General features: G+C 52.8%; 1 protein-coding gene across 3 annotated transcripts in view; it reads left to right on the top strand.

Annotated features, from left to right (window-relative positions):
* Scarb1 (scavenger receptor class B member 1) overlaps window positions 1-10,657 on the top strand; it is a 66,692-nt gene extending 56,035 nt beyond the window's left edge. For 2 of the 3 annotated variants that reach the window (XM_050146273.1, XM_050146275.1), the window contains 5 exons: window positions 1,499-1,572; window positions 3,534-3,585; window positions 4,312-4,458; window positions 6,825-6,953; window positions 9,870-10,657. In XM_050146273.1, the coding sequence (XP_050002230.1) occupies window positions 1,499-1,572; window positions 3,534-3,585; window positions 4,312-4,458; window positions 6,825-6,953 (402 nt within the window). In that variant the 3' untranslated portion in view covers window positions 9,870-10,657. The remainder of the gene's footprint in view (window positions 1-1,498; window positions 1,573-3,533; window positions 3,586-4,311; window positions 4,459-6,824; window positions 6,954-9,869) is intronic. The other variant, XM_050146274.1, reaches the window with a different exon arrangement.
* Window positions 10,658-14,838: the final 4,181 nt, after the last annotated feature.

Raw genomic sequence — 14,838 nt, forward strand, 5'->3', positions numbered from 1 at the left:
CAGTCCCCTTTGCCCTGGGGACAGGAGGGACCTGGGTGCGCTGGACTCAAAGGAAAGGCAATGATGTCCTTGCCCTCTGCTGTGGGTGGCTGTGACTGGAGAGGTGGCCCTCGGCTTCGGTCATCCGTGCAAGAGTCGCATGGTTTGCTGCAGTCTCAGCAAACCGTCTGCACAGGGCCCCATCCCAAAGTTGGAACCTCACACCGAGGCCTCTTCACCAAGCTTCTCTCATGTTGTTCTAGAATTTTCTCCCTGAGTGAAGTGACGAGGGCGTCAGTTCTCCTGGTGATTATTTGTATGATGATTTTTAAGCATCGCGTTTTAAAATAGCGCCTTGTGCAGGAAGCGCTTTGCTGCCGCCTCGGCTAGGAAGTGGCAGATCCTGCATTATTGCATCTCAAGAGAAAAGGTCGCAAGCTGCTGTGCACTTAACCCTATTCACCCTGGATCGGGCCCTGTGCTAAGCTTCTGAGCCAGTGGGAAATGTAAACAGATTGAAAAAGCCATACTAGCCAGGCAGTGGTGGTGCATGCCTTTAATCCCACCACTGAGGAGGCAGAGGCAGGAGGATCTCTGTGAGTTCGAGGCCAGCCTGATCTACAAAAGCTAGTTCTAAGACAGGCTCTAAAGCTACAGAGAAACTCTGTCTCAAAAAACAAAATAAAAAGAAAAGAAAAAGCCATCCTTACTGCATGCCCCACACTCGGGAGTCACTGTCTGAGGAAGCTGTGTGAGGGCGGGAATTTAAGCTCAGTAGGTGGAGTACTTGCCCAGCACCCACAAAGCCCTGGGCTCCATCCCAGCACTGTGTAAAGTTAGGCATGAGCCAGCCCCCAGAAGGTGGAGGCAGGGAGGTGCGGAGTTCAGGATCATCCTTGGTTACGTAGCCAGCTGGGTTCTAGCCTGGGCTGTGTGAAATTCTGTCTCAAAACAAGCTGGGCAGGGGTGGCACAAGGCTTTAATCCCAGCACTCAGGAGGCAGAGGTTGGCAGATCTCTGTGAGTTTGAGGCCAGCCTGGTCTACAGAGCAAGTTCCAGGGCACCCAAAGCTACAGAGAAACACTTCTTGAAAAACAAAAATCCAGATGGAGATCACCTCTTTGGTGACAAGGGGACCTTGAGATGGCAGGTGTCCTATCCCTTTGTCAAGCATGCGTGGGAAATTTCTAGAAAGGTGACTGCCCCAGCCTGTTGCCTTGTTCAAGTGGGGGAGAAGTCCCTCAGGACCCCAGGACTCCCAGGACTGGAGCAGGCTGGGAACTGGCCTCCGTGGTTTTTGTTGTTGTTGTTGTTGTTGTTGTTTTAAGATTTATTGTGTATACACACACCAGAAGAGGGCACCAGATCTCATTACAGATGGTTGTGAGCCACCATGTGGTTGCTGGGAATTGAACTCAGGACCTTTGGAAAAGCAGCCAGTGCTTGTAACCTCAGAGTCATCTCTCCAGCCCCATGGGCTCCATGGACTTACCGCTCTCCTCACTGTTTTTGGCTCCAGGTCACTGGGATCCCCATGAACTGTTCTGTGAAGCTGCAGCTGAGCCTCTTCATCAAGTCTGTCAAGGGCATTGGGTGAGTAGGTTGGAGTCGCAGCTTCTGAAGGCATCAGGGACCAGGAGGCTCCATGCATTGGCAAATGCAAGGCATGGGACAAGGCAAAGGTCCATCCACTTCTGTCTTCCCTATGACAACGTCTTTGCTCTGGATGGAGACCCAGCCTGCACCCTGACACTCCTTCATTCCCCCTTTCCTAAGATCTCTTCTCCATCAGCCAGATTGGTCAACCCAAACTGTCTTCCTCTTCTGGAGTAGACTACAAAGATTGCAATAGAATAGTCGCCTGCTTGCATGTCTGTGCACCACGTATGTGCAGTTCCCACAGAGGCCACAAGAGGGCGTGGGGTCCCAGGGAACTGGAGTTGCAGACAGTTGTGAGCCACTATGTGGGTGCTAAGCACTGAGAAGGCCTGGGTCTTCTGGAAGAGCAGTCAGTGCCCTAAACCATCATTCCCTGGATTTACTTTAACTTTGTGCACAGACTGACACTGTGAAGGCTCCTGCCACGTTCCACGTTTGCCAGGTAGAGACTTGGTAATAGAGTCCAGCCTTGGAGCTGATCACGCCCAGGGTCAGAGACCCAAGGCCTGGGGACCACTTAGAAGGCTGTGATTGAGGAAGAGATGGGCTCTTCCTCAGCACGACCTCCAGGTCTCATACTCAGAACCCAGCTCTGACCTTCTGTTGAGGAAACTGAGGCCAGGAAACCCTGACCCAGCTAGACTCCAGCGCGAGCACACACACACACACACACACACACACACACACACGCACGCACATGCACGCACCTCCTCTTCGTTGCTGGAAAAGCACTCTCTCACTGAGTTATACCGCCAGCCCTCTTTTCAGCTTTTATTTTGACACAGGGTCTCGCTAAATGGCCCAGGCTCCTCTTGAACTCACTCTGTAGCCATCGTAGCCTTGAACTTGGACCTGCAGCCCTAGATCTGGCTCACCCAGGCTCTTGAAACTGGAGGCCAAAGTGGGCTGACTTGAGCTCCTGAGGCCAGCTTCCAAACACTGATCTGTTCCACTGACTAAAATACTCTTTAGAATCTTCACAGATTTATGGAGAGGTGGCAGGAATTGGAGTTCTTTGTCCCCTGTCCCCAGCACCCTCCGCATCGTCAGCTTCTGGCCGTAGCTGTCACAGTAAGGAACTGAAGTCTAGTGCTGTGTTATTGCTAAACCCTTTCCCCTCAGCTTCAGCTTCAGGGTGCAATCTGCTCAGGCCTGCCAGCTCTTGGGGCTATGACCTGTGTGTGCGTGTGTGTTTCACACACACTTTCTTCCCTCGAGACAGGGTTTCCCACTGAAGCCCCAGCCAGCCCTGTCTCTACCCCTCTCAGCCCTGGGGTCAGTGGCTCAGAGCCACACACAGCTTTCGATCTGGGTTCCGGGATCTGACCTCAGGTTCATATACTTGAACAGCAAAAGTGTTACCCAGTGCACCATTCTCCAGCCCTGCGAAGGTTTCTCCTCTAGCCTCTGGGGTATGTGAAAGTACTTGCTGGATCTAGACCTGTGTGGTGGGGATCAAGTTCAGCTGTAGACAGCTGTAAACACAACCACCCAGGCTTCTGTGGGGTGAGATTCATTGTTTTTTTTTTTTTAATGTATTTATTATGGTGGGGGGAGGGTACAGGCATATGCTACAATGCACACGTGGAGGTCAGGACAACTTTTGGGAGTGTGTTCTCTCCTTCCACCTTGTGGGACCTGGGCATGGAACTCAGGTCATCAGGCTTGGTGGCCAACACCATTACCTGCTGACTCTTGCCACGCCAATTAATTAATTAGAACCAGGGTTTTATGTAGCCCAGACTGTTCTTGAACTTGCTTTCAAAGCTCCCGCTACATCTTTCTCTCCCATTTTGTGAGGTGTTGCTGATTGAACAAGGCCTGGCACACAACTAAAGGCTCTACTGAGCGACTCAACACCCTTCGTCACTCACCTTGTGTCCTCTTCTCTCTAGGCAAACAGGGAAGATTGAGCCCGTGGTCCTGCCCCTGCTGTGGTTTGAGCAGGTGAGGGCTCTGCGGGCCGCAGGGAGTCTGGGCGTGGGGCCTGTGTGTGTGTGAGGCAGGTGGAGAGAAGTGCGGGCCTGGCTTATTTATTTTATTTCACTTTGATGCTCATGTTAGCTTAACTTCTGGCACCTGAATGTAGTTATTCATATGGAAGTTTAGCCTACATGTATGTATGTGTGTATTCCACAAGAAAGCCTGGTACCCACAGAGGCCGAAAAGAGCATCAGACCCCTTGGAACAGCAATTGCAGGTGGTTGTGGGCCAGCAAGTGGGTGCTGGGAAAGGAGCCTGGGCTTCCTGGAAGAGCAGCCCGTGCTTTTAAACCACTGAACCATCTCCAGGGTTTGCTAACATCCCCTTCCCCCGCCTCTCATCAGGGTCACTTCTTTGTCTGCGGCGGTGCTGGAGTTCGGCACCAGGCCAGTTGATCTTTCTCGTGACCCTTTAGGTCCTAATTTTAGGTTCTAACTGGCGAAAGAGATGAATCTTGGGGGGGGGGGGGCCTTTGGGGTCAGATATACCTCCCGTTGATTGGCCAGTGCCTCATCACATCGGTCTGCGAACAGCAAAGGCAGCTGGGAAATGTAGTTCTTCTTGAACTTGAAGCAACCGGGCTCTGGGACTCTTTGGTCTGAGTTTGGGAGGGGCGAGACACAAGGGAGGGTTCCGGGAGATGCTGTGTGCAGCCTGGCCCTCCTCACTAGCTCATCCATCCCTCTGCAGAGCGGGGCCATGGGCGGCAAGCCCCTGAGCACGTTCTACACGCAGCTCGTGCTGATGCCCCAGGTGCTTCACTATGCGCAGTACGTGCTGCTGGGACTGGGCGGCCTCCTGCTGCTGGTGCCCATCATCTACCAGTTGCGCAGCCAGGTAAGTAGGCGGGGCGGCAGGACTCTGTCCGGCTGGGTTTCTCTCCTGCCGCTGGCTCTCATTCTAGCTCCTCTGGCGTCCTGCAGTGACTCTTCTCTGTCTGTGCTGGAAGGCCCGAGACCCTCCCGGGTGGGTGCTGGGCTGAGAGAAGTACCCAGTCATTTGACCAGCAAGTGGGTACCTCTTGATTCAAGCTCTGTGGAGTTACCCACTGGAGGTGGAGGTTGGAGGCAGGGTCTGGCCTGGTCAGAGAAGAAATGGAAGACCAAACAAAAAAAAGACAGTTTATCCAAGGTAAAAGATAACAAAAGGGAGGGGCCAGAACTGGATGTGAGCCGGAAATGGGAGGAGTCACATGTGGGCTCCTGAATTTGAATTTTCCAAGTCAAGAGAAACAAGTGTATCTAGTTAGAAATTTTGTTTAGCCCAAATATATCAAAATATGGAGTTAAGGGTTAGCTCAGCAATAGTGCTCTTGTTAGCCAATGCAAGGCCTTGCATTCAGTCCCCAACAGTGACAGAAAAAACAGCAATCACAAGTACTGAAAAGATAAGGAAAGAGGGAGGGAGAGAGGAAGAGAGGAAGGAAGGGAGGGAGGGAGGGAGGGAGGAAGGAAGGAAGGAAGGAAGGAAGGAAGGAAGGAAGGAAGGAAGGAAGGAAGGAAGGAAGGAGAGATGGAGACTTGGCTCGGTGGCTGGGTGCACTTATTGCTTGCAGAGGCCTGAGGTTTGATTCCCAGCACTCACAAGATGATTCACGACCATCTATAACTCTCGTCCCCGGAGATGTAACAGTCACGCACGTGGTGCATATACAGGCAAGCAAAATACTTGCGCGCATAAATAGATACTTAGAAAACAGAGAAGGCGTGCGATGCTACAAAGGCTCTCTCCGGTCTCTTCCAGATTTAATCCTTGAAATCTGGTGACTATTTCACACCAGGTGTGATGGCTCACACCTGTAATCCCAGCATTTAGGAGGGAGGTTGAGGCTGGAGGATTGGAAATTTAAAGCCATCCTTGGCTACATGTAAAGTCTGAGGCCAGCCTGGGCTACGTGAAAGCTTGTCACAAAAAAATAAAAGGAAAAGTGTGGCGCAGACATGGGTGGGGGTGACTTATGTAAGAAAGGAAGCAAATTTGAATGAAAAGTGTAACCCTGGGGCATGCAGCCCCTAAATGCAGGAAGTAAGGGGTGTGTGTGTGTGACTAAAACCCTAGTTCCCTCTGATCTTAGGACCAAACATCCACTCATGGTGAGATTTTTTTTTTTTTGAGGCTGTGTCCATAGATCTTGGGGTTACAAAAATGAACAGAACATGCCGCTTGAAGTTCAGGGCCAAGTCTCTTTACGTGACGTTGATGTTGATAGCTGTCGTTCTGAAGCCAGGACAGTTGAGGACAGACAGGGTGACGATCAGCTGTGGTGGGGGAGGGTCAGTGCAGGGGGGGGGCAATGGCTTCCCACAGGGAGATGTCCTGGGACCACAGACTTTCTGCTTGTTTCTCTCCCACCCAGTCAGTCGGCTGGTTTTCTTTCTGAAGGTGTGCTTGCTTGCTTGCTTGCTGTAGGAAGAACAGGCCGCCAGCACCCCACTTCCCTTTCCGAGCACTGGCGCCCGGGTCTCATGTCATCTCGAAGGGACATCTGGGAGCCTCTCCAGGTTGACTGTAGCCTGGAGTGTCTGATTGACACCATGGGCTGGGCTCCTAGGCAGCTTTTGCTCTTCTCGGCTGCTGCCCAGTGAGAGCTGGGCCAGCCTCTTCCCGTCAACCATTGCAGAAGAGAGAGGGATCCAAAAATAGAAGGCTTCTCACTACACCTCGGGGTCTGGGGTCCAGGCTGATTGCTCTGCAGGTTTCATTAGAGGCCAAAACAGCAGTCCACACCCTACCAACTTTGTGCTTACAAGACTAGGCCTCGTGTGTGTGTGTATGTGTGTTGTGTGTATGTGTGTCTCATTTTTTAACTGCATGCTGGATGGTAAACAACATACTCACCCCTACGTCATTCTTATGGGGAACACAATTATGTTAACATTTACCCCTGATTAAAAACTCTGTGTACTTGGGGAAGTGGTTAAGTGAGCTTAACCTGCCCCAGGCCCTAGGTTCAAGTCCAGCCCAGCTCCACCAAGCCCAGACCAGAGAAACCCAAGCTCTCTCCACATTTGCCCGACTGCGGCCACCTCCGCCCCTCACTGCCTATTGGTGGCTCTCCATGCTCTGCTCTGTCCATCTTCCGGGGCAGTTCTCCGCGGTGCAGGGTGGAGGACTCTGCTCGCCTCTCTGCTTCTGGGGGAGCCCAGGGTCTCCTTCCCCAGTGACCCGCGCGCGGAATATAAACGAGCTTGGTTGTCTTCCAGGAGAAATGCTTTTTATTTTGGAGTGCTAGTAAAAAGGGCTCCCAGGATAAGGAGGCCGTTCAGGCCTACTCTGAGTCTCTGATGTCACCAGCTGCCAAGGGCAAGGTGCTGCAAGAAGCCAAGCTGTAGGTGCGTACCAGGTAACCCCCTCCCTCTGCCCTATCTTGCCTGTAGCCAATCGACCTGTTCGACCCTCTCCACCTGTAGATCTGTCTGGGTGTCATCCACGTGGAGAGCCACCCTCCTGACATCATCACAGTGGGGCCCGTCTAGCCTCAGTTTCTGGGACCTTCAGTCGGTGACCGTCATTTACGAGGTCCTGTGAGAAGATAAAGTTAGACCAGTTGCTTCTCCGTGCATGCTCCATCCCACGCGGTTGGCTAAATGCAGGTCCCTGGGCGTCCTGGAAGCCCAGAGGGTTTGAAACTGTATTTTTCAGGACCTCAGAGGGTATTTTGGTGTAGAAGCCACACTGGTTTCAGTCTGGAATGAGGGTTTAAGTAATTTAAGCATGGTTGAGTGCCAGCTGTATACTCGGGCCCAGGCCTGGAATAGGATCTCAGGATGAGCACACAGGATGTATAAGGCTGCTCAGAACAGTCCAGAGCTGTCTGCCCTATGCAGTACTGGGGTGGGTGGTCCTCGCGACTCGCCCACTGCCCACGCAGGTATAGCTGGCGGCCTGGCTCACTCAGCAGCCCACCTTGCAGGGATTCGGGGCAGCGCTTCTCCAAGACCTTCAGGGCCAAGGGAAGGCCGAGCCCTGCAGGGTGTGTCCCTGCCTGGGAAGTGGCAGGGAGAGCTATGGGCCCTGCAATTTGAGGTTAGCAAAGGTGAGTCGTGTCCCAGAAGAAGCTGCTATTTGAGCCCTTAAGCTTGCTTGGGTGTGAACACATCCTTGGAGGGAGTTGGGAGGGTGGAGGCCACAGCTCAACGCCTGGGATTCTGGGAGCCAGCTGGCTACTGCCAGCAAAGTCAGCTGTTGGAGAAGAAGATGAAACAGAACTCTGGTGGGTGTGTGAGTGTCCTGGTAGATGCCACCTCCCCATAGGAGGGAGGGCAGGCCCGACTGGGCCTCTGCAACCCACTGGGTTCCCATGTGTCCTTGGAGCTGAAGAAGGGTTCTCGTCCAATGGGACTTCCAGGAGGGGTGGAGGGTGAGGTCTTGTATTTGCTGCCTTCCAGCTGCGGTGCCCTCTGCAGGTGATATTTGGTATTGCCAGAGGGCAGGGAAGGCATCCAGGGTGGGAGGTAGGGGACTCCCAGGGTGCAAATGCAGGCACCAAGCAGAGATTGGATAGTCCCTTTAGTCCAGATAGAGCACAGCCTTCACCCTGTCCAGACCCCAATAAAATAAATGAAACTGGGGGTTCCTCTTTATTTTCCCAGCCTGGGGTTCCTCTTTATTTTCCCAGCCTGGTCCAGTCTTTGTTTGGCTTCAAGATTCCCTTGGGCTATGGAGAGTGATTTGAGTCCCCACTCCAGGAGACACCCTAGCCCTGGCCATGGGCTAGAGAGGGCAGTGTCTTCCAAAGACCAGCCTCAGCATGTGGGGTGGACACGTGGGTCCTTGCAGAGGGGGTTACCCCACCTCACTGCCTAGCCAAGTAAGACTTGGTGAGGCCCCACACTTTGTCTTGCACCTGGGTGTGGGGGTGGCCCCTGGGGGTGCCTGCCGTTGCTGAAAGGGAAGGAAATTAGGGCCACTGCTAGCCCAAAGGGTATGACTCTTTGAAAGGGTATGAATAAGGAAAAGGCTCTCCCTCTGGGCCTTACTGTAAGGTGGGGGTTGGCAGGCAGCGTTGGCTTTGTAGTCAGGTGCTGTGACCACACAAGGGTACGGAGTGGCCTTTGTGGAGGTGCTCTGAACCGCTGTTTCTCATTGGTCTGTCTCCCATTCTCCATTGTCCTCTGTCAAACACCGTGATGGGGGAGGGGAGGGGAAATCTGCCCTGGCTCCCCTGGCTGGCCAGTGCCTTGTGGATTTGTTGCATGTATTTTTCTTGGGAAAGACCAAGCAACAGTCAACTCTCGTTTTACTCTCTGGCAACAAGGGCATGCTGAGTCACTCAGATTGGCTTTGAGCTTGTAAGCAATCCTCTTGCCCCAGTCCCCCAGTACTGAGATTCCAAGCACATACCACTACTATGCCTTGTATCCCCCTTTTATTCCTGGTTCTGTCTGTCTGTCTGTCTGTCTGTCTGTGGGTGCTGGAGATTGAAGCCAGAGCCCTTTTACTGAGTGTGTTCCATCTCTGAGTTTCACCCCCAGCACCCCGTTTTTACTTCTGAGTGAGACTTTCTCACATGCTGGGGTGCTGTGGCTTATAGGGGGAGGGGAGACTGGCCTGGGTCCAGGGAGAGGATGCTCCCACACCCACAGCCCTCTCTGTCTGCCCTGTGGTTTCCTTCCATGCTGCAGGGTGCAGCAGGCCTGGGATGTGGGGTGACAGTGCCCCTCTGTCCTAGGGGAGGACGGACAGAGACAGATACCCAGTGTTCTTATTTTCCTAATCTTTCCAGATTGAATCTTTCAACATCTGTGCCATCTCCCCCTCCTCCGTACTTTTTCCCCTTCCTCCTTCCTATTCTACTGTCCCTAAGGCCCAGAGGCCACCATCGCAGGGATTTGGTAGGAAGGAGTCTCTCACCTCCATGAACAAGAGCCATTTTTAACAGCTGGTCCTGGCCTGCCGTGTGACTCTGTTTTAAACTTGTCTTCCTGTGAACAGACATCTAGGCCATTCCTCGTTTCCCTAGGCGACAGTGCCATACACCCACTCTGGACTCTCCACTGCCCTCCTCACTCTGTCCTGCCAATCTCTTGGGCCTCAGTTTTCCCAACTCTAAAGGGAAGGGATGAGGCCCAGTGACCCACAGGACCAAGGCGTCCCCATGTGTAAGAGAGCAGAGACTCTCAGTTCACGGCAGTCAGCACTGTGATGGGGAGGAGGTCGGTTCCGTGCTGGTGGGATGTGGGGCGGAGGGGACAGGCAGGGCAGGGCTAGGGGACAAGCTAATGATTCAATCTCTTCTTTCTCCACAGGGTCCCAAGGACACAACGAGCCCCCCAAACCTGATAGCTTGGTCAGACCAGCCACCTGGTCCCTACACCCCGCTTCTTGAGGACTCTCTCAGCGGACAGCCTGCCAGTGCCACAGCCTGAGCCCCTAGATGTCACACCTGTCCACACGGCACACATGTGCACAGACGTGTGCAGAAACACTCAGGGTCCAGGGACAGAGTCGCTGCTGAGGCCGCCTGGTGGCTACAGACGCTCTCGTCTAAGTGGCTGTGAACCAGGCTGCAGGGACCACAACTGCCACAGGCCCCTCCTGTGGGGGGCTGGCCCTGCCCAGGCCCTCCACTTCATGCTGCCCTGTCTTCCTCCCTCAGGCTGAAAGCCTCAGTCCCCACAGAAGACAGATCTGTCACTCCTAGGGACTGGGCATACTTTGGCCTCCCTGTGCCAAGGCCAGGCAAGCAGTTCCAGGTCCCGACGGGTCTACACACACACCCTGGAGCTGTGTCTGGCCCTTTTCCTCCAGTCTCTGCCGTGTCACCTAAACACTGAACTGGCCGCTGCAAGTGGCCAAGGTGGCAGGCCCCTCAGGGTCCTAAGTTTTCAGGTGTGGTGACAAAGGTAGAGAGGCGTGGACCATCCACCCTGGCACTTTGTCCCCTGGTATCTGGCCTGGTTGCCTGGTGCACCTCCCTGGACGGTGGGGGACAAGGAGGCTCATTGCCCGCATCTGCCCCTTTTTCTACTGGAAGAGAAATTTTATCATCTTTTGGAACTCATGACTGAAGCAATAAATCTTTTCACGAATTCAACACTGCCTTCCGTGACTGTCTGCCGGGCAGGGCTGGGGCTCCGGGTCCAGGCCTCTCCACTCATTCAGGTCGTGTTCCCCCCTGGCTGCCAAGCATGTATCCTGGTGTCAGGCCAGCACCCACCCCTAGACACTTTCACTTCAAGCCTGATGTGGTGCGTGGCTCAGATGCACCAGCGTTGTTGGGCTGGCTGTGTCCTTTCTCTGTGCTATGGGGCCCCTCGGTCTTCTACAGTCAGTGCCCAGGGCAGGAGCATCCTCGTCACCCACATGGCCCGGGAAGAGCTAGGAAAAGGGTTGGGAGGAAGAGTCTTAAGTTTTGACCCAAGTTCAAGCCGTAACAAGGGGGGCGTTTCCTCCTGGTATCCTTGGTTTAGAATAAAACTACGCTTTTCCCCTAAGGGACTCACTAGGAACTGAACAAGAAATTCGCACCGAGAACACTGAAAAATGCATCAAGCAGCTCTGATTGCCACGGTCCACACCCTCTCCCCTTTCCAGAATTAATTTTAGTTTTGGGTGGGGGGCCGTTGCCTTGGCCCAGGTGTGCAGGCTGGAGGACCGGCAACAGTTGGTTCTTTTCTCACTCTGTGGGGCCTGGGGATCGAACTCAGTTTCTCAGGTTTGGCAGCAAACTCCTTTACCCACTGAACCCTCTCCTTGGCCCCACACTCCCTCTTCAACTTGCACCGTTCTTTTCCTGCCCCTCTACCTCACGTTAACCCCTCCGTGGTACTGTGCAGCATAAACAGCAATATAAGGTGGATATTTTTATTTTTGTTGGCCTTTTTTTAAGACAGGCTCCAGCTTTACAAGGCCAACCAGGACTAGAACTCATCATCCCCCTGCCTCTGCCTCCCAAATGCTGGGGTAGCAGGCATGCCCCACCATACCCAGATTTATGATTTTCTATGACCAGGAATAGCCAACCTTTCTGAGCTTTTCAGGTGGTCGGTCGTGAACTTCTGAGCTCAGGGAATCCTCCATCCTTGTCCTCGGCATGGCTGGGACCAGAGACATGCCCCTCTGTGCCTAGCTTCCTGTGTCTTTTCCTGGTCTGCGCCTGCTTCTGCTGCACCAGAGAGGGAACGGGAGCACTTGGAGGCAGACATCCTTGCTCGGGGGTCTGGAAGCTCTAGTGGGTTGGGACGAGCTGGTTAGGGTTCTGTGGAGGTTCTTGCCCAGCAGATGCTTGTCTTTTCCTGGCTTTTACGGGTGTGTGGGAATTCTGGCCTGGCCTGCGGCCTCCTTCCACGTTCAGCTCCTGTTCCCCCAGTGTGCAAGAAGCTTCGTCCCCCCACATTGCTTGAACACCTCTAATCTCAGGCCTGGGATGCAGAGGCAGAAGGATCAGGCGTTCAAGGTCATCTTCAGCTATATCATGAGTTCAAGACCAGCCTGTGCTATACATAAGACCCTGTCTTAGGGGGCTGGAGAGATGGCTCAGCGGTTAAGAGCATTGCCTGCTCTTCCAAAGGTCCTGAGTTCAATTCCCGGCAGCCACATGGTGGCTCACAACCATCTGTAATGATGTCTGGTGCCCTCTTCTGGCCTGCAGACATACACACAGACAGAATATTGTATACATAATAATAAATAAATATTAAAAAGACCCTGCCTTAAAAGAAGGCTGATGGGGTGGTGCACACTTTTTATCCCATCACTGAGGAGACACATAGATCTTTGTGACTTTGAGGCCAGCCTGGTTTACACAGAAAGTTCCAGGGCAGCTAGGACTACATAGTGGGATTCTGTCTCAAAAAAAAAAAAAAAAAAAAAAAGCAAAACTTGGAGTCAGACCCCACTTCCCCAGTGTCACCTCCCCATTATTGTGACCATCTTCTCAGTGTGTAACATTTGGCAGTCAGCTAGCTTTGCTTGTTCCAAAACATTCTCAGAAGGACCCACACAGCGGGAGGCCTGTCCAGTTGGCTTCGGGGCCTCTTCCCCTGCTGAGCAGTGTGCAAGGATCAATGCCATCCGTTGTTGGCCGTCAGTCATGCAGGGTATTTTTACCCAGTAGGCTGGCACGCCCACTGATCTTTCTCCACATTTATAGAAAGCTGGGGAGTGGAAATAACCCCCTTGCAAAAGCTGGTTGCCCAATCTGGGGCGTGCTGGGAACTAGCATGGGAAGGTTCCCCCAGGGGGGGTGTGGAAGAGGCCTGAGCTCTGGAGACGCCCCACGGTGAGGTGGACCCTGTTGAGGTCCAGATCTAGGAGATGGCCACTTACAGCGTCCCCTGCTGACTGCTGGGAAAGGTTCCTTTCTGTTTGTTCTGTGTGTGTGTGTCTGTCTGTCTGTCTGCCTGTCTACCACACCCAGCTTTCTTAAGGTACTAAAACTCAAATTCGCCAGGCGGTGATGGCGCACGCCTTTAATCCCAGCACTCGGGAGGCAGAGGCAGGCAGATCTCTGTAAGTTTGAGGCCAGCCTGGTCTACAAGAGCAAGTTTCAGGACAGGCTCTAAAGCTACAGAGAAACCCTGTCTCAAAAAAACACAAAACAAAACAGAACAAAAAAAGACTCAAACTCAGATCCTTGTGTTTGCACTTCACTGACTGAACCATCTCTCCAGCCCCTCCTTTGTTGTTGTCTGTTTGAGACGGGGCTTGCTGTGTAGCCCAAGCCGACCTTAAACCCTAGTCAATCAATCCTGCCTCAACCTCCTCTCCAGGGCTAGGGTTCAGGTGTCTGCTACCACTCCCTATTTCTAAAAGCTTTTGCTTTAAAAATAGATAAATAAACAACGTTTGGGTTTTCAAGACAGGGTCTCTCTGTAGCTTTGGCTGTCCTGGAACCTGCTATGTAGATCAAGCTGTCCTCAAATTCCCAGAGATCCACCTGCCTCTGTCCCCGAATTAAAGGGTGAGATTAAAGGTGTGCGTCACACCTGACTTCAAGAATTAAATTTGTTTGAAGAAGAAGCCATGTGTCTGTGAGGTTTAGACCTGTCTGGCCAGCAATATTCTGTGGCACCCGTGAGGGTTGACACGCAGCTCTTACACCTGCAGGCCCTTCAGGGTGGCTCCTGGTTCCTTGGAGGACCTCTGTAGGTCTCACTCACCCTACACTGCCAATCGTGTGTGTGTGTGTGTGTGTGTGTGTGTGTGTGTGTGTGTGTGTGTGTGTGGTGTGTCGCCCTGGCCATTCTCCTGCCTCATCCGGGCCTCACTTTCATAATCAACTCTGTCCCAGCCACACTAACTTCTCTGGGAAGCCCCCTGTACTGGCTCTTTATGGCTGTCAACCAGACACAACGTAGAATCAGCTAGAAGCAAGTTTCAGAGAGGGCTTGCAGAGATCCAGCTGGCCCCGGGGGCACAAGTTCTGTATTTGCCTCCCACCCTGAGTGTGGGCGGTGCCATTCCCTCCCTGTGTAAGAGAGAAGCAAGCTAGCTAAGCGTGAGTGAGCAGGCAGAATGGGCGTGTTAGTTTCTCTCTGCACTGGACTGGATGGGAGGTGATGCCTCAACTTCCCCAAAGTGACGGGCGGCGGTTTGAAACTGTCACATGGCCCTTCTTCCTCCCTGTCGCTGTTGCCACAGCACTAGAAACTAGGACACCCCCAGCGTGACAACCACGCACTCTCTCTTTCCATCTCAGCACCCCTAGAATGCTTTTTTAAAATATTTATTTTATTTAAATATTATTTATTTATTTAAATAAATTTATTTATTATTTAAATAAATATTTAAAATATTTATTTATTACGTATACAATATTCTGTCTGTGTGCATATCTGCCGGCCAGAAGAGGGCGCCAGACCCCATTACAGATGGCTGTGAGCCACCACGTGGTTGCCGGGAATTGAAAACTCAGGACCTTTGGAAGAGCAGGCAATGCTCTTAACCGCTGAGCCATCTCTCCAGGCCCCCTAGAATGCTTTTTACCCCAGATGATGCTAAGTGTTTTGGGACACTTGAGATTTTAACTCTGGTTGCTGAGGTCCCCTCCCCCCCAGCCCTGACCCAGCAAATAGACCCCAAGTATGTGACCCCAGAGCATGTCAGCCTTCTTAGAGGCCAACTGGTTCCGAAAATATCTGCCTAGAGCCTGCTGTGTGTGTGCTTGGCACCAGGGTCCTGGGGTGGGGTGCCAGTGGAGGTGCCCACCCGATGCCCGTCTTCTCAGATGGCTTTGCTATCAGAAGCTTACAAGGGGCATGGATAAGTTACACA

The sequence above is a fragment of the Alexandromys fortis genome, unplaced genomic scaffold, assembly GCF_014885135.2.
Source record: "Alexandromys fortis isolate MF-2015 unplaced genomic scaffold, M_Fortis_MF-2015_v1.1 scaffold_56, whole genome shotgun sequence".
Lineage (NCBI taxonomy): Eukaryota > Metazoa > Chordata > Mammalia > Rodentia > Cricetidae > Alexandromys > Alexandromys fortis.